The sequence below is a fragment of the Strix uralensis genome, chromosome 14 (genome assembly GCF_047716275.1).
Source record: "Strix uralensis isolate ZFMK-TIS-50842 chromosome 14, bStrUra1, whole genome shotgun sequence".
In the NCBI taxonomy this organism is placed as follows: domain Eukaryota; kingdom Metazoa; phylum Chordata; class Aves; order Strigiformes; family Strigidae; genus Strix; species Strix uralensis.
Window position 1 is genome coordinate 20,894,346 of NC_133985.1, and position 23,115 is coordinate 20,917,460.

Sequence of the window (23,115 nt, forward strand, 5' to 3'; positions counted from 1 at the left end):
CTGCTCCGAACCAGCAGGACCAGCCTCACCAATGCTTCACAACATCCTTGGCAGATGCAAAACCCTCCAGCAAACCACCGTGTGTAACTCGCAGCCTCCACGTTGGAAAACACAGCAACGGGATCAGACCTTGGTATAATTTCTCCCCTCTGCATGGAGTGGATCCCAGGCTTGTGTTTTCCTGCATTAAGTCTCCCCCAAATTCATCCCTTCTGGCTTTTCAGCTCACATTGGCATAGAAGCTTAGTTTTAATTTTAAGCCAAATAAGCACGATTGTATCTATTTCCCTGAAGATGATAAGGCACATCGCGGGCTGGATTTGCAATCTCACTACTTCATTTATTTAGTTCTTCTTGGAAAACAGATAAGCTTGCCCATCCAAAGGCAGCATGCACGCCCGCACTTTATCACAGCAATGCCTCTGTCTTTTCATGAAGAACTGGAAATGCTCAAATTATTAACTATCAAAGCAGAACACTTTAGAAATGATAGAACGGCACAGAAATTGTAAAGGAAAGCAGATCAGTTGTCTGGAAATCTCCCAACAGCTAATACGCTCAAATTGTAATCTAAATGTCTTTTTGTTTTCAATTGTCTGGGATTAGGGTTGGGAAAAGACTCAATTATTCTACTCAAACTCTTCTGAATTATTTATGAAAACCAAATAAAGGATAAATTGGGCACTGATGAACCGAGGACCTGGCGGCGAAGAGAAAGTTGGGTACCAGAAAACAAGCAATTTTCCCTCAATAGGAGTGTTTACTGTTTCTCCCCGTCCGCAGGAGCTGACAAATTGTCTCCGAGGCTCGGCTGCCCTGCTCCCCGCTCCCCCCGCCACCGCTGCAGCCCTGGCCAGGCTCCGTCCTCCCCTTCCAGCCCAGCAGTGGGATCCAGTTTATTGCCTATCGATCTGCCGGCAACGGGGAAGGCCAAACCAAGACGTTCACTTTATTACCTCTGCTTGCTCGGGAACCTCGGGCAGGTTTCAGCGATGCTTGGAGATGCATCGCACCGATGCCCAGGGGCCAGCCTCACCCTTTCCTAGCATCAGCTTTAAAGATGGGGAAAAAGAACAAGAAATTGCAAAATCCCAAGATAGTTTTGCCTTTGTACTTTCAAGCAAGAGGGACCAGGAGTCGGGTGTGCTTGTGCAGCCCTGGGCACCCATGGCAGGATCAGCCCTGCACCCCACCACGGGTCCTGCACCCACCACCGCCTTCCCACACTGTCTGCAGAGCGACAGATTCTAACATGCAAAATGCAGGTGTCTGTGGATATTACAGCGATGCATAAAGAGTAAGAATTGATAAAAATACTCCAGAAGATACCGTTCCTCAGCACAAGTGTACCCAACGAGGCGGCAGCAGCAAACCATCATGTTCTGGATGAAATCGATGTAGCAGCTTCAATCACCTCCTCTGCCACTGCCATTCCCAGAGCAGCCCATCGGCCTCACGACTCGGTTTCCCTGCTCACCCCCATGTTGCTCACACACGAGGCAGCAGGTTAATTCCCAGTGGGATCACACTGACCTCACGACAGGCACCAGGCTCTACCAGAGCAGCCCCAGGAGGACACCAACACCCAGGCCACCAACATGGAGGTCCTGCGGCTCCAGCTGTCCCACCACCTGTGTGGAGCAGCCACCTGATCACACACACAGTCCCATCCAGATCTTTTTGTGTAGGAAACAAGTTCTAGGCAATTACTGCTCCCTGAACCAAAGAACTACCGGGCACTCGAGCTCACCCCTCCTGTCCCAACACCATCACTGCCAGCCACAGCCTGCGGATCCAGCTGCTCTGGGGTGGCTCCACTTCCAAGGCCTGCAAGCCTTTAAATCACCCTTGGCACTCACTTCTCACAGGCAGGACAAGCCCGAATTCCCAACCTCTACTGTTTCCCCATCCTTTCAGCCCACCAGTTTGCAGTTTTGGACTGACTGCCTCACTTGGACTGCTGGTCCCGGTGGTCCATGAACATGAAAAGTCACTGGGACACCAAAGCCATTGCATTCCCCAATGACACATCAGTACTTTTTGTTATTTCTGTAATTTGTTGTTGTGAGGAAAAAGCTATGTGGATTTCCTCTCTTAAAAAAAAAATTTAAATACCCCCCAGCTGATTAAATGTAACACATCTTCTGATTTTTGCATCCTAACGCTTTACTTGGATCCAGCCTGGCGCGGGAAGGATGCGCCTGTGGTTATGGCAGGGACCTGCAAGGCTGGGGTTGGATTCAGCTCCTCCCCGAGCCACAAACACCTCATACATCGGCCACTCCACCTCACACAGGATCTGCTGCTTCCCCCGCCAGACATGGCCGTTCCCTGCACCCCGAGACGGCTGCGAGGCACCTCCAGGAGCTCTCGCGTGGACCAGCATTGATTTGTCCCGTGCCTGGACAACCTCAGAGAGAAACACCGACCCCTGGGAGGAGATGCTATGGCACATGGGATGGGAAGGGCGATGGGCACACCGTGAGGCATCCGAAACGCTGCGTGGGATCCCACCCCTCCCTCAGCAAAGGGCTCACAGGCTGCACTGCTTTGCAGCAGCGTTCCTCCTCCTCTGCCTCTCCCCTGCGGCTGACCAGCCCCTCTCCGAGCCTCTCCACCACCTTTCTGTGCAATCCTCGTTATCAATTTCCAGGTTCTTTGACTCATTCACAAACCCCTCTAATAAAGAGGCCCGGCAATCTCACTGCTATTCAGCTTCTACTGTCAAGGACTTGGCTTTTCAAGTGACTGCACTGTAGGTCCGAGCCCACCGATCATCCCCTCAGCCCCAAATACCAACCCAAAAACACTGAATTCAGATCCCGTGGTAAGGACTTTCCGCTCGTACGAAACCAGCTCCTGGGCGAGAGCCAAAAAGCCGTATCTGTTTTGAGCTTTAAATCGAAACGAAAAGAAACACTCGTCTAGCGCTGGTTTTAATCAGCTTTTAAAACAGCAGCCAGCCCAGGGATTGCCGTGCAGGATCTGGCGCAGACAATCGCACCCGGCGAGGCAGCACGGCCTCAGCATCACCCGACACGGGTATTCAGCTGGGGCCGTCGGCTCCAGGCGCCTGCCGCAAACCAGCCCGGGGGAAAACCGGCTCTGAAGGGACCAGGCAGCTCAGCCAAACACAGATGGGCTCCAGCAGGCCGGATCCCAGCGCACGAGGCTTTCCGAGCCAGCAGGAATTGTGTTACCCATCTTCCCCTGCATCTGCACCCAGATGACCTTAAGAGCTTTTAGACCTTGCTCCTGGGGCAGAGGGACAAGCTCCATCCCCACTCCCAGGATGGGATGCAATTTCGTTTATATGCAAAAATATCCATATCCCTGAAAAGTTTTAGCATCAAAAAAAAAAACCCCTTTCCGAAGCACTGGTATGAAATGTAAGAGAAAAAGAAATTAAACCCATCGTTCAAAATCAAGTGCATGCTGGAAAGCACAACATGCTCACTAGGGAGAGGGTGGACAGGAGAGGTGGGAAGGGCCTGGCCACAGCCCGCATCCGAAATCTCGTATTTGAGTCTGCTCCCTCCTAGCACCCAAGGAATCTGCAGCCCTGCCGCGACGCCCTCGCAGCGATGCGGGATCTCACCCAGATGACCTCCCCGCGGCGAGCACGGGCGGCGCGGAGCTCCCAGCATCGCTCTGAAGGACGGGCAGCAGCGGGTCATGGCACAAAGATGTGGGAGTGGTTTTTTGATGCCAAAATAACAGGTTTTCTTTAGGGTTTGGTTCAACGCTCTTTTTTCTCCTCCCTCGACTGCAGTTCTGGCAGCCGCGTCCCACATACCCCTCTCCGGCCATAACCCCCTTCCTCTATCCACGCTGGGACACGGGGAGTCTCCGGCTGCCTCTTTTGCAGGGCTCCCTCCTCGTTTCCAGCCAGTGCTATTAGCCCTTCACTCTCTCAAGCATAAAATTGTTTGTTGTAGCTCATGAGTCACAAGGATTTTTAGAGAAAGAGAAAACAACGGGAACAATGGGAAACCTGGGAATAGTTTTTGGTTGTACAAACTGTCTTCATATCAGCTTGAGCCAGCACCTCCGTGGGTGAAGCCCTCAGCTGCCCAGCTCTGCTCCCCTCCTGCCTCTCAGCCCTATTTCCCTCCATTATATCCCATTTTTCCAGTCTTTTCCGAAATGAGACAAGCAGCAATATTCAGTAGCAAGGCTCCGAAACGCGGCAATGCCTGGTGTGTGTAAGCAGCGATATTATCTGCCTGTGGGGAAAAAAATACTTACTCTCATGTTCATTTGGGAGCCAGCCTGCTATCTCTTCATCTAGTCTTGTTCCTCTCAAAATGCTGAATGTTAAAGATTCAATGAACAACAGAATTTAAAATAGGAACAAGAAGCATTTTTGTCTGGCCCTTCTCAGCATTCAGAAGACAATGGTATTAATCTGTTATCCCCAAGCCAGCTTGGGAAAAGTGACAAAGCCGCTGCAGTCAAACCTTTCAACAGAGACGGATTTTCTCCTCATCCAGCCCAGTAAAAAGCATGTCCAGTCTTGCTTGGCCATACTCATAAAAACCCTTCTTCAAGCATGCAGAGCGTGGGGACTAAATTCACTTTTCACTGGGCCATTATATATATATACCTATTGCAGGGCAAAAGCCAAGACCTAATGCACTAAGAATTACTTTTTAGAAGGATGAGGATGTTTGTTAAAAGGGTTAAATCCTTGTGAAGAGATATAAAAAGACATTTTTCAAAACATGGAAGTAATATCTAAACAAGGCAAGCAGAAAATAATGTAAATTGTATAAATTTGTGGTTTCCCCTTCATCTTGAACCCTGCCTGCAGCTGTGGTCCCCTCATCTCCAGAAGGTCCAGCCCGAAGAAGGGGGATGAGGATGTCCGGTGAGAGAAGCAGCACCCACAGAGGAGAGCTAAGACTGCACAGGGCTCTTCAGCTTAGAAAAGGGACTGCTGGAGGGGTGTTCAGGCAGGTAGTTTGCACAAAAAAGCAGGGCTTTTCCCCCCCACAATATATTCCAGCAGTGCAACTCAGTGCAGGATAGTCACTGGGATCCCAAATAGTTCATGAGCTAATGACTAGCCCAACGGCTAAGGCAGTGACTCAGAGGCAGCATCCGAGGGAGTCCCCAGGCCGCTGATGGCTGGGAGCTGGCAGGTAGAACCAGCGAACTATCATTACACACTTGCCTTGTTCTTATATCCTCTCCTCAGACACTGACAACTGTTCCCTGTCAGAAAAGAGGAGAGAGGGCTTGATGACTGCAGTCTAACCAGTGAGGCTTGTGCTCATATCCCCAGCAGCCCTATAGCCAGGGGCAGGATTGCACTAATGTGCCACTAAAAGCAGCAGAAATCCATACTTCAGGCACATCTTATTCCCCGCTGCAGATTCAGGATCCAAGACAGGGAGGACCTGAGCGAGCATCCCCCTCCCTCTAGCTCCTGGGGCAGGGAGCAGGACCAGCATCGCCTCACAGGGCTCCTGGGCCAGCAGAGCCCGGGGATGGCTACCAGTCACCACACTCCGTTTGAGGCCAGGTTCAGAGACAAATGAGCTCTAATGAGATTAATTAAAATGACCAGATTGGTAGGCTGCTATCACTGCAGATGCAAGAAGCCGCTCGCAGCTGCCCACATCCATCCCCTGCCTACAGGCAAAGGCAGGGCAGAAGAGCCATGCCCATGCCCGGGGCACCATCAGCATCCTGCCAGGCTCTGCCCCCAGGTCTCTGCTGCCCAGGCGTGGGGCAGAGGAGGACAAGTGTCACCTCTGCAAAGGAGGCAGCTGAGACAGAAGCCTGGTGCCTGGGACACGTCAGGAAAGAGCCCGGGCAGAGCCCCGTGACAGGCACAGATAAATATAATCACCCTCCCTGGCAATGGCCCCCTTCGCGGATGTTTACAAACAGCTCAGTACTTTTCCATGTTAAGAAGCTTGTTTTTCCAGATGCCTTGTATCGGGTGGTTTTTAATGTGTATAGTTAATCCCTTCTCACAGAGTCTTTCATAATAAACATCACCCCCTGACCTGGCTAATAACTATGCAACACTAATGCCTTTGATTTTTTTATCTCCTGCTCGGGTTGTCAGGGGGAATGCAGATGGCAGCTCGCAGAGAAATGGGGACACGACTTTGAGAGGGGCAGGAGAGCTCGGCGGTTCCACACACACACAAACCCCCCCATTCTCCAGCATCCCCCAACCTGTCCTGCAGCATCGTCGCTCCTCAGGACATACCCGGACCCTCTGCACCTCGACAGCAGCTCAGCTCTTCATAAAGCTACAAGCCATGTGCAAACCTGGAGTTTGAGTTACTGTTTGAAATGGCTTGTCCAGCCATTTCTTGCCCAGAAATGTCTGGGGCAGACTGGCCCGGGGAGGTTTAACATCTGATAATACATTAGTGATGCTCTCCCCGTTACCCTCCTGTGGTTTCCATCCTCAGTGGGATAGCAAAGAGAAAGCTACTTCACTATTTCATGTGAAGTAGTTTGACAGTGGTATGGTTTATGTTGTACACTTCTCAGTACTCGCTCCAGCGGGACACAATGCCCATCCCAGCCTGTGCCTGAAAACCTCCAGGGCTCCTGCAACAAATCCCCCAGGACGTGCCAAATCCTTCAGCATTTCACAGATGACAGGTAGTGGATCCCACCCATGGACCAGACAGGTGCTCACCATAAGAGCAGAAGTTGGGTCACTCATGGAAAAGCTTGGAAGATGCCATCGTAGAGGAAATCCATAACCCAGCACGCACTGGGGTGACCTTCAAACCATCACCGTGCACCATTACAGGTCTCGGACCTGCCACACGGGGCAATCCCAGGTCCACCCCCAGGGACAAACTCTCCTGACTCCTGGGTTTCACCTGGAGCTGGATTCAAGCAGACCCGGATGCCAGTGGCCACGGGGGAGATGCAGGGTAAGGGGAGTAAAGCTGAGATCTGGACCGCTCCCATCTGCTCAGGTTCCCACCACGCTTTTGTAAAAGACAGTTTGTCAGCTTGAGCATCCTGGCCAAACTCCAACTTGAGTAATTACACATCGCCTCTCCAAATTCCCCTGGAGTTTCAACTCAGATATGCCACCGGAGTTCGCTTTCTGGCTCAACTGTTGCTAAGCTGGGCACTATTAAGCTTTTGCTCCACTTTATTTGTTCCAGAGCTACATTTCACTGAGAACTGTCCTCTGGGCACAACACAGCATGAAGCAGGGGGCTGAGCCTGGCCTCCGCAGGCCCCACATCTGATGTCTCCCCGGGTGCCGTGGACTAAGATCTAGTTTTCACTCCAGCTGTTGCAGAGCAGCAAAGCTTGGATCCGGGTCTGACCATCCTTCATAAAGTGCAGAAGCATTTTCACTTGGAGTGTTGGACTTATATCCAGTAACTTCATTAGCAGTCAGGTAAACTCCTAGGTTGATAAAGCTAATTCACATTAAAGACAAAAGTCTGTACCAGTGATGCAGAAAGAGATCTCCCAAGGCAGGCTCTTTTGGAGGGCAGCAGCAGGGTGGCAGGATGGCGCTGCTGGGGACGCACGAGTCACATCCTCACACATCTAACGAGGTCTAACGCTGGGCATCTCCACAGGACTCCTGAAAGCACCGACACAGCTGATCTGACGCCTTCACAGCCATGTCGGGCACAGGGATGGGCAGTTATTTCAGAGAGGGGGTAACGCTGTCCCAGGAGGAGGAGATGCCCTAAACGCTTCACTTTTTCAGCAGGGGATTCAGCTCACAGAATACACCCCCTCACCCATTTCCAGAGACACATCTATAACTAAAAAAATGACATTACCAGCCCCAGCGGGCAACCTTCCAACAGCCTTGTCAGCAGCCAGTGACATCTGCACCCAGGGTTCTTTGCTCTCCGGAGTGTTTCCAATTACCTCAGCTGGTAGTAACAGTTTTTCAGCCCCTCTCTTTACCCAAGGCACAAACAACTCAAACTTTTTAAGTGTCTGTCCACCGCCAACACATTAGATGTATCAATGTAAATCTGTCAGAGTGGTAAGAACTAAGTGCAGCTGTAATTCAGGCAGTGACCACAGGAAAACCTCAAAATCTCTACTCAGCTTGATGCAAAGGGAAGATGTTAGAGAGGTTTGTGCTTACCGGGCCACAGCCTCAGCAGAGGCGTAACGTGGGGGCTTGGGAAGAGTTTACAGCCTGCGAGCAGGCGTTAGCCATGCCAGCTTCACCTGCTTCTGAAGTGAGCTCTGTTTGACTCCAGACCCTGGTCCAGAGGAATGTGAGAACAATGTCCCTCTGGCTTTGCTCACGCTGCTCTTGAAACAAAGATGACCACTGCTAAACACTGCAGTTGCTACAACAGCAGCTCATGCCTAGTATAGTTTCCATGTCTAGTGGAAATGTATCCGAGGTACACAAGGTAAAACAGCATCGTCCCTTCCAGCACAGCCCTCAGGAAACACAGCTCCTCCTGACGCCATCCCAGTCCTGGCACTGCAGAGCTGGCAGGGCAACCTGGGCAATGCCCTGCGGGATGGGCAGCGCTGCCTGTACCAGCCAGGAGTGAGGAGAAACCCTGCAGCAAGGTCAGGCACCAACGGCCTCAGCTTAATGTCCTTGAGCCCCGTGACAGGAGGAAACCAGCACAACATAATCTGCAACTCAGCTGTGCCGTCTCTCATTTCACAGCGCTCTGTACCTCCCCCTTATTCACAGGGAGGAGCCTCCACCGAGCCAGCCTCCCCTGGCATCAGTGCTATGACCTGGGCGGTTAATGAAAGGGCACCCGGGTGGGCACCCAAACCGGGCAACCTCAGCATGTGACCACCCCGATACCGCAGATCCTCCCAATCCCACCGAACTCAACCTCTCCCCACTTGCACCAACAGGGGTGGAGAGGGCACAAGGACCCCCCCACCCTTCACCAGAGATGCCCACTGGGTACCTCCGCCCGCTTCCTCCCAGCAGAGCGGAGCAGGCGGCTGAGGCCGGCACCGCTGGTGGGAGCTGTGGCTCTGCAGCCTGGGCTCTGGCTTCTCGGAGGATGCACTGTCCTGGCACCCACCACCCACAGCCAGCCGTGGGCACGCTGGTGGCCACCACAGCTGGGCAAGCACAGCCCCAGGAGAAAACGCTCCTTTGGCAAAAGCCTAAAAGCCCATGTACCTCAGAAGGCTTCTTCTCCTTCTGCCGTGACCAGGTGGATTTGGTATTCGGAATTTTGGAGCATCTGGAGGCGGACGTGGTGTGACCTGCAACGAGGCAACAGAGACAGGTTACCTGGAGAAGTGACAAATTTTTTTCCCTGTCTTTGTCACCAGCCCCACTGCTGCTACCCAGACTCAAGCAATGCTTTGGGTCAACACTAAGAGGCAATAACACCTTGACATGGCATTATTTCTGTGCACATCCCAGGGTACGTCGCCAAAATACATTTTGGTGCTTTCCTGCTGCTATAGGTGATGAAACAGAGGCCTCTGAAATTTAAAAGCACTGTTTTCAAGTTCAGACATCAGAAATGAGAAACCAAAAATCATGAGTAAGAACAGGTTCTAAGAGGGAATGAGCCAGGGCTCATTCCTGGAATCATGAATCTATTGGGATCAGGAATTAAGGAGATAAGACTAAAAATTTTCTAACAAGGATGTTTAAAGACAAGCATCTGAGCTGCTCGAGGACTTCAGACCCCATGGTCAAAAATATTGACTAAACTGGGTAAAACTCCTCTGCCCATACCAGGACTAATTATTTCCACGCCTGTGTGCAGATCAGCATCTAGCAGGAACCACGCAACAGGACACCTCGAGCGAGCGCACTTTACACTTTTCAGCAGTAGGAGAGCGTTTGCTTTGGGATTTGGGATTACTTTACTCTGGAAGTCTTATGAATGGACTCATCACCCTGACTGGAGCGGTATCATCACCACTGCTACCACGAGGCAAGGGCAGCTAAAGCCTGAAATGTGCTGGGACCATTATGTTATGAATCTTTATTTCCAACCCATATGTGTTACTATTGGTTAAGAAAAAAAAAAAAGCTGTATTTGGTAATAATAAATAATCAACTAATTACTGGAATCTTTTTATAATCACGATGACAGTTGGGTCTTCTGTATAACAGGATCCCTCCAGATTCTACTATATAAAAATGTTTTTGGGGGGGTGCAACAACTAACTATCGACAGCCCTATCTAAAATTAATTTTATCCTTGGATGGCTGAACAGGAGGAAATGCCACTATCCACATAAGCAACTGCCAAACACGATGGAGCCATGCACGCAAGGACTTCAGGAGGGGCTCTGGCCAGGAGCTGAGCTGGCACAAGGGACAAGGGCTGTCCTGGGTGCGGTGCCACCGTGGTGGGAAATGTCCCTCATGAGCCCAGGTAACTCTCAAATGCCTATTTTTGCTCGCAGGGGAAGAGGCACTAGTTCACCTTGCACTCTTTACTTGATAAACCCACTTTCTTGTACTTCATAAAATGAAGACCAGATCTGATAACATCAGTCATTCCTGAAGGATGGCTGTTTTCGGACTGCAGCATCAGGCTAGATATCATTAAAGTGGGCTCCACATAAATGCATTTTTTTAAATCAGTAACAGGACTGTGTAAGCAAAGCCCACAGTAGAAGCCCCTACGCCGCAGCCGCTGGGGACTACCGCTTTACTTGGCGAGCTGCTCAAAGCACTGCAGCAGCAGAGCCACAGTTTATACTGAGAGATGGAGTCACTAATTTCCACCTTGCCCCCTCTTCTCAAGCTGCAACGTGGTGCTACAAGTATGCAGACTCAGATAACATGCCACTACCATGCTTCCCTGGCGGAGGCATAAAAATTGTTCACAATTGTTTACAATTATCCTGCAGGAGAGCATTTGTCAACAGCTTAGATATCACCTGCAGCATAAATATCCAAGCCCAACAGAGATAAGGCCATGTTGTTTAATACCGTGATTAAAGATGCCTTACCCCGAAAGGCAGAGAAGCCAGCGAGCACAGCTCGGCTTGGTAAGCCTTTGAGCATCTGGGGATTAGGAGACGGGAAGTTTGGAGCACTGCTTCCAAAACAAACCCCTTTCTGAGATAGAGATGTTTTATTTTACAAGAAACGAGCAGCGTTGACAGAGCCTGAAACGCTTTCCATAGGCACGGCTCAGACCCACCCCCGCAGGGCTCCAGCAGGATGGGGGTCCCCTCCAGCAGCCAAACAGCAGGTTCCCGTCGGCAGGAGCGGTGCAAACTCCGCTCACGCTGACAATTTTTTTGGCTAAAGCTGTGGGAACAGCAGCCAAACCCAGCGAGATCAGCCTTTCCATAACCCCCTGTAATCTCCCCATCATCCTGTTAGGAAAAGGCCCATAAGTTTAGTGTCTTTAGCAAAGTCCCTTTCGTTCTCAGATATCCAAAAGCCAGATCCTGTAAAGTGTGGAGAGCAAATTCCCAGCACGGCCCAGATGAAATTACTGTGACATTTGTAAGAAACCAAGAGCAACTAGTAGGAAACTCCAGAGCCCAGACAAGGGATTAGACTAGTGCCTGGAGGGTGCTGAACACTAAGGCACTGTAGTATGTCTGCAGTGGGTGAAACCCTGGAATAAGTGGGAGAGGAAAGCACTCTATTTATAGCCAAAATTCAGCACATTTGCACATGTTTATTGTTGAGCACATGCTTCTGTGCTTTCCTGAATGAGGATGAAGTGAGGTAGATGTTGAAAAGCAAGCATGGGCTTGCAAGCTTTGCTGGCTTGAGCCTTATCCCTTTTCCCACATCGCTCTTCAGCTCGCAAGCAGGGAACAAGGCAGCTCCGGTTTTACCCTGACTCCAGTAAAAACTTCCCTTTCCCCCAGTACAACTCAATCAAGAGCTAACTAGTCTCAGGCTGCAGCTCACAGGAAAGGACAACTTGTCTACAAAAGGGTGTTTGCTTCGTTAGCAGATTTGCAATCAGCAGCTCTGCCTCGCCCAGACTCCTCACACGAGGGAGACACTCTCATCAGTTAAGAGGAGCCACAGCCGGGTGTTTAAATTGATATCAGCTTGTTGCTGCATTTCTGACAAACCCAGCCCGGCGCATAATTCACTGTGCAGAGACATCCCAGTAAATGCAGTTTCCTCCTCTCTTTGCAAAGTAATTATTCAAGCGTTTTCCCTGCTGGAGGTGAATCTCATTCAAAGCCTTGAATTAAAGGTCTTACTGTCAGTGGTGTCTGAGTTATCACTGCTGATCGAGTACTTGCGTCGTTTTTCTTCCATCTGTAACAAAAGAAATTGAACATTACACTTAACGCCCAGGAAACTCCTCTCAGCACCAAATCACTGTAATCTCTGAATACCTGCACACCATGTTATCCCAGCGCCAGCCAGTACTTACCCTCAGGACAAACAACCACCCAGAGGCTTAAAAAACAAAAAAAAAAGTAAGAAAATAGTCCTCATAGGGCTTTTTAGAAAACTTTAAGGGTGTCAGTGCTTCTCTACCAGCTTTCCCTGCTCCCAGGAGGCACAGTGAGTACACTTCGATCACTCAGCACTGCCTGGCAATCTGCCCATGTGGGATTCACAACCAAAGGGCTCTCGCTCTGCAAGAGCATCGCCACCCGAGGATGCCTCACCATGAACCCCAGGACAAAAGACATCCTGTGAACCATTCGTCTGGGCTGCAAATTTAAGAGGCACATAGATAGAAGAATGGAAACTCTGCGCGCTCTCAGTATGTCTGCAGGGGGAAGTCCGAGCATCCCGGAGCCCAAGAGGACTGCTGTGTACAACAAGCCTGGGGTTTTACCCTCTGACTCATCTTCCCACTCAGGCGGTATCTTACTTCTTTTAAGACTTCTCGTGTATCTGTCACACAGCCAGTACATGCTAGCCAAGCCTGAAGCACCCTTCCCATCACCCAAAGCTGCTCCGCTGGCTCTGGCACAGCCATGCAGACCCCCGCCGGCACCACAGCCCCCGGCGGGGTCAGCAAGTGGCTTCTGCACAGCTGCTGTGACTTCTCCATCCTCTCAGAGCAAAACCACGGCAGCGGGTACCACCGCACCCATCAGGAGGACAGGAGACCCTTTTCAAGCTCAGCTGCTGATTTGCTTTGTGACTTTGAACAAGCCACAGAACCGCTTGAAATCAGCAGTTTCTCCTAAACTCGCCCCTCTTGAGCTGAAAGTCAAGTACCTGTACCAGCAGGTGCTTAAAAAAAAAAGAAAGAAAAAAGATGCTTTAAGTTTTGAAGACCCCAGTTTACCAGTGTGGCTGGTGGCTGATCAATGTGGTCCCCAGTACAGGTCTTGGGGAGCTCTGGATGGAAAGGGACCACAGACCAGACAACAGTCCAACAGGCCGTGAGCTAAAATACACCCGCAGAAAACAATGTTAATCCCGTGGAAATCTTCCTAGGGCTTTCTGAGATACTTTGTAAGAATCCAAGGTTGTTAACATGGCATGCACACTACTGCTTCCACGAATGGTAAGCGGGAATGATAAAACATTGGTACAGTCACAACAGGTACTAGCTGCACACAGACTGGATAGCAGGCTAGAGCATGTCATTTCCCCCCCGACAACAGGCAAAGTCCTACATAAGCATATAAAACCCTTGCAATGCCTGTATTTTACAATATATGTGCTATGTTTTATCACAGCATTGTAAGGGATAATACTACAAAGTAGCATAAACATTTTAACTGTCAGTGTTGCGGTAGGGCACTGCCCTGTCAAAACATGATTTAAAACATTCCTTGAGAATATGGCAATATCAATACTTTCCCCCAGTGATTAAAGGGGAAACATGTTATTAAACCAGCCTTGTCCCAAGTAGCCATTAGATTTTGCTTGGGGAAAATGATATTGAAGACAGCAGTTTACTTACTTTTAGTGGAAATCCTACTTGAACCTTTTAAACTGGTTCCTACTGGGTTTGAAGTGGCAAACAGGCTTTTGGAGCACAAAGCTGGAACAACGATTTTATTGACTCTGGAGTTCCTAGTCACAGAGATTAAATACGCCAAAGTCAATGGGGAAAAGAAACACCTGAGCCGAAGCAAAGGAATGCTACTGATACCCAGTGGGATTTCCAGTGTTTCCCATCTCTGCCTTTACAGCCAGATGTCATTGACATCACTCTCCTTCCAAGGGAGGGAAAAATATATATGATATATATGATACAGCACAGGTGTAAGAATGCTGGGACTGGTTTTGGCTCCGATATAAATGTGAGAAGATGCACTGATCATCCCTTTAATGAACTGGGTCCCTGCATCCTGCTCCTGTCCTACACAACACACTTCTACGTGCTCGCTATATAACAGTATGAATTTATATTCACATACAGAAGTGGCTCACGTTGCAGGTAAAATAGTGGCCCTACTTCAATAAATCATTTTGCCACTGTTTGGCAGGATCCAAGACAGCATCCACCGAACCAAACTGCATTAAATTGGCTCTGAATGAAATTCTGGCTTGAGCAAAGTACGGACATCTCTCAACACAGCAGCACTGAAGGGCAACCACTGCCTGGGTAGGGGATGGCAGACAACGGCCCACAAGGTACCATGTGCCTGAAGGGAGCAAAATCTGGGGGCAAAACCACAGGGCTCAAGCAGCCCCTTTCAGAAAATGGTTAACTTCCAGGCAATGCTAAGAAGATGCTGTTTTCTGAGGGACTCATCTTCTTGAGCTGCAGAACAGCAGTAAACCACATGGTACTTAACAGAGGAATTTACTGTAGAAGAAGGGTAATTGGGCCATTTCCCCATCTGGAGCACACGGTTATAAAGTGTGACCGTGGTGGCATCCAGCTCAGGGGACCCATTGCCAGCATCCCTCACACTCTCTGGGCCAGAGCTCTGGCCCCAACAAGCCTCACACAGAGCAAGCTCTCAGGACCAATTCAGTTGGTGTACTACTAAGCAACTACTAAGTCTCCACAAAATACGGTCTCTGCTCCAAAATTCATCTTTTGTTTACATTAGAAGCTAATTTCACCTTTAGCTGACCCATTCCCCGCATGGCATCATTATTAAAGTCATAAACAAATACCAAAAAAATTTGTCATACTTTGAAAAGGTCACTGTTAGGTCAAACTTGGCCCAAAATCTAGCTTTTACAGAGCCAGAAACCAAGAGAAAAGGTTTCTATGTATGCTTGCTTAAAAAATTCAAACAGAAACAGATGTGGGTTTCTTTTATAAACAAATGAACATCCCCCTGAAGTGTCTGCAACTCAAATCCACAGGCATAGTCCTGTGCTAATGCCTGGAAACCCAAAAACCGAGCTGCTTGCAAACTAACACATGTTCAGCATTGCCTTTGTTCAAGCTGAGAAAGGCAGATAAATGCTAAACCAAGGAAGATGATGGCCCTCCATCAGCCTAAACAAATGTAAATCACTAGGGCCTTGGACAAATTAGCCGCAGGATTGGCAGTAAAATTGAGATGATGGCCTGAGGCTGCCTGGTCCTGCCTCTCAGCAGGGGAGGGTTGAAGAGGAGCTTTTGGAGATGCAATTTTGCCCAGCCCATGCAACCTGGGAGGGGTGAAGGCAGCAGTGCCCTGCCTGTGCCCAAATCCTGAGCTCCTGTCCCACCCGGGCACTCCAGCCCCACGCTCACCAAACCAAGATGCCTCCTCCAGCCTTCAGCCAGCAAACAACTCCTCACCCTCTGGGGACCCCTCCACAATCCCTGTGCTCTGGGGAATCCGCTGATGTTTCCCAGCTCCCCGCGAGCTCTTCTGTACATCAAGTCCACGTGGGATTCGGAGTGGCATCGCAGCACCCTGTGCAGGGGCTGCCTGCAGGAATGAACCAGCCTGGACTGTGGCAAGCAAACTAGAGAAATTCATACATGCCTGCGCTCCCTGCTTCCACAGGGAATAGGCACAGAAACCTGCACAAGTTGCAGTTAAAAAAAAAAAAAAAAAAAAGTATTTGGTCATCACCTCTTCCCAGCGCTCATCCGCACGCTGAGGGATGCGCCGCGCTCGGTCCCCCTGCGCCGTCACCTCTGACGCTGTGACAGTTGAGCAACACCGGCTGAATTATGTGCTCTGTTTGTGAGCTGCAATGAGACTGCAGAAAAACCACTTCCCTGTTTGTTCTTCCAGCACAGAAATAGGAACACAAACAGAAACTAGTGCCCCCAGCGGCACCCACACTGCTCCGGCCAGCCCGGACCCCCGCTCCCAGGGACCCCCGGTCCCTGAGCCCCCATCCCAGCACCCCCCGTCCCACCGCCTGCGCCCGGGTGGGTGACATGGATGGAGTCAAGGGGCTGCTCTCCACGCTTCCCCTCTGCCTTAACTATTCCTCTGCTCTGTCTAGGAATACCAGCCAGTTGTTAGAAAGTATAATATGAAGGGTGGAGGGCTGAAAGGTCCAAGCCTTTATACTGTAGGAGGGTTGTCCTCGTCGGATTGCCTTTTCTTCTTAATAGTTCTGGAGCCAAGTGCTGCTATAGGAGGCTCAGAGAGAGGAGCTACAGGAGGCTCGGAGAGAGCAGCAGCATCCCCTGACACAGGCACAGCCCTAATTTCACAAGAACAGAACAAACTTTTCGACCGAAGGATGCGCGTCAGCTGTGCCAACAGCCCGTCAGTAAATCTTGGTGCACAGCCCTTCCATCTCAGGGGAAGCCACGCTGCTCTTTCCTTCACCTCCCTGGTAACCCTGAGAAGTGTAAATCCAGAAGGGCACGATCCTGGTACCCAGCCCCACTCGTGTCGTGAGCAGCGGGAGCCTGGTGCTGCCAGCCGGGGCTCGCCTGCGCCTTCGCCTCCTCCACCGGCTACTCTCACCTCCAACATCTTCAGCAGCAGCTCAGCTGCCCAGGTGAAGAGAGAGCCATTCCTCCTCTCCTCCACAGCAACTCTGCTTGCTGTCTTGGCTCCCTGGGGCAAAATTTAATCTCATTTAAATTTAAAACAAAACAAGCCCTCGTTTACTTCCTGTGCTTTGCCTTTTTCCACATCTACAAGGGGATTTTTTTTCTTTACTACTCACAACTTTGCTTGCCTCTTCTGACTTGTTACCCTCTAATTATCCGGTTTTTTTTTTCTTCAGCATGCCCAGGCAGAGCACAGGTAATCAGAAAGGTTACTGCGGGCACTCGGGGCCACCCCTGCCTTCAGGCAGGAGGGAGCAGGCAGGGACAGGGACACAGGGCAGGGACAGGGACACAGGGACACTGTGCTCCTCACCCGCAGTCGGCTGCTCCATCCTGCAGGTCTCTGAGCATCCCCAACTCAGAGGAAAATCAACAGGAGCTGTGGACACTCCGAGCTTTGTACCAAACACCCAGAGAAAGGCAAGGACCAGACCGTATTTCCAATACCGTAGTCTGAGGACCACCGATCCGCCAACTTTCCGAACTCGGTGTCAAACACTACCAGCAGCCACCAATACTTTAAATGAATCGCGTCTCCCCGCCTACAGACCTAACGCGTACCCTCCCACCCTTTGCTCCAAGCCTTCATTTTTGGACATCAGCCTCAATTTTCCTAGGAAAAACAAATTTAACCTTTGATTTAACCTTTCTGCAAGCTATTTTTACTTCTATCTCAAGCTTATTTTAACCTCAGTAGCCAATAAATGCTTAAAGGTCAAGCACCATTCCTAAGAGCAGGGCTCCTTACCCCTGGGAGAAAGGCTGAGATCACTGATATTTTCCCCAAGCAAAATCCCCTCTTAGAAATGTCCCAGCGGTAGGAGGGTCTAAATAAATAATTTTCACCGTGGGTGCTGAGAGAAGGAGCTGGGAATTTTCCCCGTGAATGCCATCCTCCCCCTCCCACTCAAAAAGCACGCAGGTATGGAGATACATTTTTTTAATTCCCCCCCCCCAATTGCACCCGAGGTTGACAATTCAGCAGCCCCCCCCCCCCCCCGCCTTTGCGGCGCTTCCCAACTTCCAGGTCGCTGCCTCCATCCCCAGGACTGGACCCGGGGAGCGGGGGGGGGAGCAGGTGAGGTGGTCCCAGCCCCGCATCCCAACACCGATGGGAAGGGGCTGGAGCGGTGCGGGAACCGCCGGCTGCCGCCGGGGGAGGGGGGAGCCCGGGGAAGGGGCAGGTGGCCGGCTGCGGTCGGGTGACGCGGGGGGGGGGGAAATCGCCCCGTGGGACCCCCCGGCAGGGTCGCGGCGGGGGGGGGGGGGGATATGTTTCAGGGGGAGACGCTTTACGGGGGGATGTTTTACGCGCCACGGATGCAGGGGGGGGAGGGATGTTTTCGGGTGATGGAGGAGGGGGGGGGACGGCCGGCCGCCTCCCGGGCCCGGCAGCCGGCGGCGGGGGAAGGCGGCGGGGAAAGCCCCGAGGCCGGGAACGGTGGGGAGGGAGAAGAGGAGGAGGAGGAGGAGGAGGAGGAGGAGGAGGAGGAGGGAGGGCAGGCGGGAGCCGGCAGCCGCCACGCCCCCGGGCACCGCCATCCCGGCCCCGCGCAGCGCTCCGCGCCCGCGGGCCCGCCGCTCCCCGCGGCCCCAAAGGCGGCCCCGCGGTAGCGCTGCGCGGCCGCGGAGCACACACACACACACACCCCCCACCCCCCCCACCCCTCCCCAAGCCCCCGGCCCCCGGTACCGCACATCGCCCCGAGGAGCCGCGGTGCGCGCCCCCTCCCCCCGGCGGGCAGGGCGCTCGGCAGCCTCTGCCGCAGTCATTAATTTGGAAAATAAAAAGGCGAAGCTGCGAGCCCGACCCTTTAAAAGTTCTTGTTTACATTCCCGCTGCCTCCCTCGTACACTTTAAAACAAGAGTGACCAACATGCGCAATCCACCCCTGGAAATGCTGCACATCCCCCGCCTCGCAGCCGGGGGGGGAGGGAAAAGAAAAAAAAAAAAATTAGAAAAAAAAAATTAAAAAAATAAATAAATACAAGCAAAGCAGGGGGAGCTGCAAAATAACCATCCGCTGCAAAATAAGCCCATTCCCGACGCCAGCCCCGCCGAGCCTTTACCTTTGCCAGGAGAGTGTCCTCCAAGAGTTGAGGCTGTCTCTCGGGTTACGGGCGGGGAGGAGGCGGGGGGCGGGGGATGCTCCCGCAGTCCCCGGCCGGGAGAGCCCCCTCGCCGCCTCAATCCGGTGTCATTGCCGGGGCCGCGCCGGCCGGGCCCTCCTCAGGAGCGCCCGCCCGGCAACTCCATGGATGCGGCCCCGCTCCCAGCCGAGATGGCCGCTCCGCGGCGGCCGGGCGAGCCCTGCCCGCCTGTTTCTCTTTCTTTTTTACCCCGCACTTCCTCAGGGCTCTCCTGGCCCCGCCGCCCGCCCCGGCTCCGGCAGGGAGGCGGGGAAGCGACTTTCGGAGCGGGGACGGATAATGGTGGCGGCGCTTCCACACACCACCCCCCCCCTCCCCAACCACCACCACCCCCCTCCCCAGCTCTGCTTCGGCCGCCCCAAATCTTCAATTTCTTTCCCTCCTGCGCCGTTTTCCGCGCCCAAGCGCAGCGGCAGGGCCAGGTGCGGCCAGCGCCGGTCCCATCCCGGGCCGTGCCGCCGCCCCGGGGCTCACCCCCCCGCCGGCCGCCGGGGCCCCATGGCGCTGCCCGGAGCCCCAGCGCCGCACGCCCGGAGCCCGCCGGCCCCGCACACTCGCACACTCACACCCGCACACACTCACACTCTTTCCCTCCTCTTCTTCTTCTTCTTCTCCCCCCCACCCCCCCCCACCCCGCTCCGCTCCCCCTCGCCGCGCTGTGCACAGGCGTACACGGGGCCGCTTCTGCAACCTTAAAAAAAAAAAAAAAAAAAAAGCTTATACTTAAAAAAAAAAAAACCTTTTGGCGCCATATTAATGACGTACTTAAAATTTGCCATTTCTCCTGCGTCAAAAAGACGGTTCTTGCCCATCGCGGAGCGGGCGGGGGCCGCGGTGCGGAGCCGCTCCCCCCCCCCCCCCCCTCCGCGTAGCAAACTTCCGCGGCAGCGGGGCGGGCCGCCAGCGTGGGAATGGGCCGGGGAGGGCCGCGGTGTCTCCGCGCTGCTCCGCGGGAAGGGCTGCGCGGGCCCCGCCGGCACACGCGGCCGCTGTGGGGGCGCGCAGCGCCCGCGGAGGGGCGAGTAGCGGCTGGGCTGGAGATGCGGCTGCAGCAGCAAAGCCCTGGGGAGCTGGGAGGTGGTGGTGGGGAATCACACACCCCCCCCTCCAAACTCCTCAGAGTTTCCGCGGAGAGACGCGGAGCAGCGCGGGTCCCTCACGCCCCGGGGTGACCCCGCCGTGTGCTCCCCAAATCGTCGTTTGGGCTCTGTGCGGCTCCGGGCTGGCTGGGGCCGGTTGTTTCCCCAGGATTAAAAACAGCAACAACGCAGCTATCGAGCTAGAATCGCTTTCTGAAATTAAAATAATAATAATTGGATGGAGCAGTGTCTACAGCGAACAGCTTTCCAAACTCCCGGAGGCCCTACGGTAAAACAAATTGCAGAAGTTGGCTTGTGCCGTTCTAAACCATTGCTGCAAAAGATTAAAATTCAGGTTAAAGACAGTCTTTGGGTTACAATCTGCCATCATCTCTTGAATTCGTTAAGCCGGTCAACTCTAAAACTCTGAGTTACTAGTTGGTAAAAACCATTGGGAGCACAGCTAGAACCACTGCAGCTACAGTAGTCAGGTGTCCCCCACTGTACATCCCTGGTTTTGACTCCTTATAATTTGCCAAACTTGAATGAATTAGGCTGCAACTTTCTGCCTTGGCAACCTGTGCTGGACATTTTCCGAACGCTCCAAGTCCTTTGGCTCTTCCGAGGATGAAAGCCGAGCAGGAGAGGAGCATTGCTTTGGTCATTCTGGTCATTCTTGGGCTTGTTGAGGTGTTTTGTTTTGTTTTTAGGACTGTACCTCTGGAAATAGGGTCTTGAAATTTGGCATGAGGCAGCCTTTCATGGTCTTTTAGATGAGCCCATCCAAATTAGTCATGATTCTGGCGGCTGAAATCTCTCAGGATACTGCTCTCGGGGCACCTGCAGCCCCAGTGCTCAGAGCCTGCTCAGCAGCCCCCCAGGAAGGGGGAGACTTCAGCCCCTAGTGAAAAGAGCCTTTCCTGGAAGCACAAGAGCGGTGGGACTCATGAGCTTGGCCCCTTTCTGTCGGTCCCCGCCAGCCCCGGTACCCGGGCGGGCGCTGGCCCCCCTGCTCCAGCAGCATTCACTGCCAGGACTTCACCTGCAGATCCCACCCCATCCGTGTGCACACACTGAGGGAAGGGATATTTTGAAGGTCAGAACATCAGAAATGGCCAAAGTGAGGCATTCTGTACCAATTTATGGAGATTTTCTTGTGCACGCATATTCTAATGCAGTTCTTAATTACTTTGTCACAATCTGTTTTCCATATGACACCTGCATGCCAGCGACCTCTGTAAGTCAAAAAGGAAACAAATTTTGGCCAGATCCTCATCTTATCTGCAAAACCAAAAACTGCCCACGGAATAAAGCAAGGGCTGCAAGACGCAGACACACTCCGATAGCGAGGACAGGATTAAACTCTCCCAAAGAAGAGGATTTTTTCCTTGCCCTTGCCACAGGCTTTATAACGCTCACAAAGTCATTAAACCAAACTTTTGGGTGCTGACGGTTGTCTTGCCCACATTGCGGGTGTGGAGCTTGAAACCTTTCGCCTGAATTGCTGACATCCATCTTAGTACAGCTGGAAGCAGTGGGTGCTGTGCTTGCATGTATGAAGTGCTGTATCATGTTAAATGCTCTGAAAAAGCAGACATTACGCTTCTCAGATGGAGTACCCTGAATTAGTCAAAACTGACCTTAATCCATCCATGTGTCACCCTGACCTGTCTTCATAACGGGTGTTTGGGGAGGATTAATGAAGGTGCTGAAGCACTGAGGCAGTGTAGTGGAAAGTACCGTAGAAAAAGCCGTGAGGAAATTAATAATTCTGTCTTCAGAGGAACCTGCCAACGTCCCTGCTCTGGTCCTGTAGAGCACACTACAGCCTTACGACCCTTCTGGCCATTTCTCCAGGATTTCTGGAGAACGCCTCTAAAGGAGGTCACAGGATGTCAAAATCCAGGTACACAGACAAGTTCCTCGGCGCAGATGGGTCCGCAGCATCCCCAGACGCAACCTCAATACATTTTTGCTATCCAGAAGATAAGCACCTTGTTCTGCTTTGAAAAGTGCACACAGACATACTGGAGCTGTATTTTCTATTGCGGCGAAATCCAAAAGTGGTCAGACATGTGAATAATGTGCTGAGCTAAGGCCTAGGATCATGTGCTGAACAATAGGAACGAGCCAGCATTGCTGAGCCCCTCGCTGACCATCTCATGCACTGCACGCCATGGCGACGCAGAAGAAAAATAGTATCTGAACATGCAATTAAAATCTTGCTCTGCTTCAACAAAAGGGCGTAGATTAAGTTGCACTGACACAAGAATTGGGATGTTTCTGCGCTTTGAGTACTTTCCTGGGCAGTAGCGATCACGTGCTTAAGAGATTTTTAGCTACCATATATGCACACTTCAACAAAACTGGTATACAAATGCACATATGTAACACATACATATAAAATACACAGAGATAACACCTGACGGATGGTTCTACAGAAAGGTCATGTATATGATACATATGATACTCAGTTTACATAGTATGGTATTTATGTAACACTTACGAAGAGCTCTGACAGGGTGTTGTCAGTTGGTATTTGCTAAGAGAAGAAATAAATGTAATAATAAAACCAAAAAAAGCATTTGGGAAAAAATAATACTGCACAAATCCTCTAAAAGGACAGAATTGTCTACACAACAAAGGCTCGGCTGACTGATGCTAAAATAAGCAGTTATGCAACAAGTAAGAAATACGATCTCCAGGGAAGAAACCAGGAACATTTTCCTTTCATCTTCATTCACCGGTGCTTATTTTTGCAAGAAAAATATAGGCAACCTTTCGATGATGAGCACATAAGTAGAATTAACAGATGTTTTTAAGTGGAGGACGGAGTCTTTATGAGTTTTGTATGAGTTCTGCAGAGTTAAATCCCACCACTAAACACGAGTCCCCTAAAGTGCTGCAGAGCTGTTGCTTCCACTGCCCGTGCCTCGAGGCTCTGGGGTGACCAGGTGTGAATGTGTTGATTTTAGGGGTGAGTTGGCTCACCCTAGAGCTACGATTACAAAATTGTTAAAGCAACTTCAGGAGAACAAGCG

The 23,115-nt window shown here is 51.6% G+C and overlaps 1 protein-coding gene across 4 annotated transcripts in view; it reads right to left on the reverse strand.

Annotated features, from left to right (window-relative positions):
* Positions 1 to 19,634, reverse strand: part of JADE2 (jade family PHD finger 2) — an 83,830-nt gene extending 64,196 nt beyond the window's left edge. Inside the window, exons 1-3 of one of the 4 annotated variants that reach the window (XM_074883738.1) lie at positions 18,915 to 19,634; positions 12,160 to 12,217; positions 9,131 to 9,216 (exon numbers count right to left, since the gene is read on the reverse strand). In XM_074883738.1, the coding sequence (XP_074739839.1) occupies positions 9,131 to 9,216; positions 12,160 to 12,217 (144 nt within the window). In that variant the 5' untranslated portion in view covers positions 18,915 to 19,634. Of the gene's footprint in view, positions 1 to 9,130; positions 9,217 to 12,159; positions 12,218 to 15,900; positions 16,048 to 17,157; positions 17,395 to 18,914 lie in introns of those variants that run through there. The other 3 variants (XM_074883742.1, XM_074883740.1, XM_074883739.1) reach the window with 3 other exon arrangements.
* Positions 19,635 to 23,115: the final 3,481 nt, after the last annotated feature.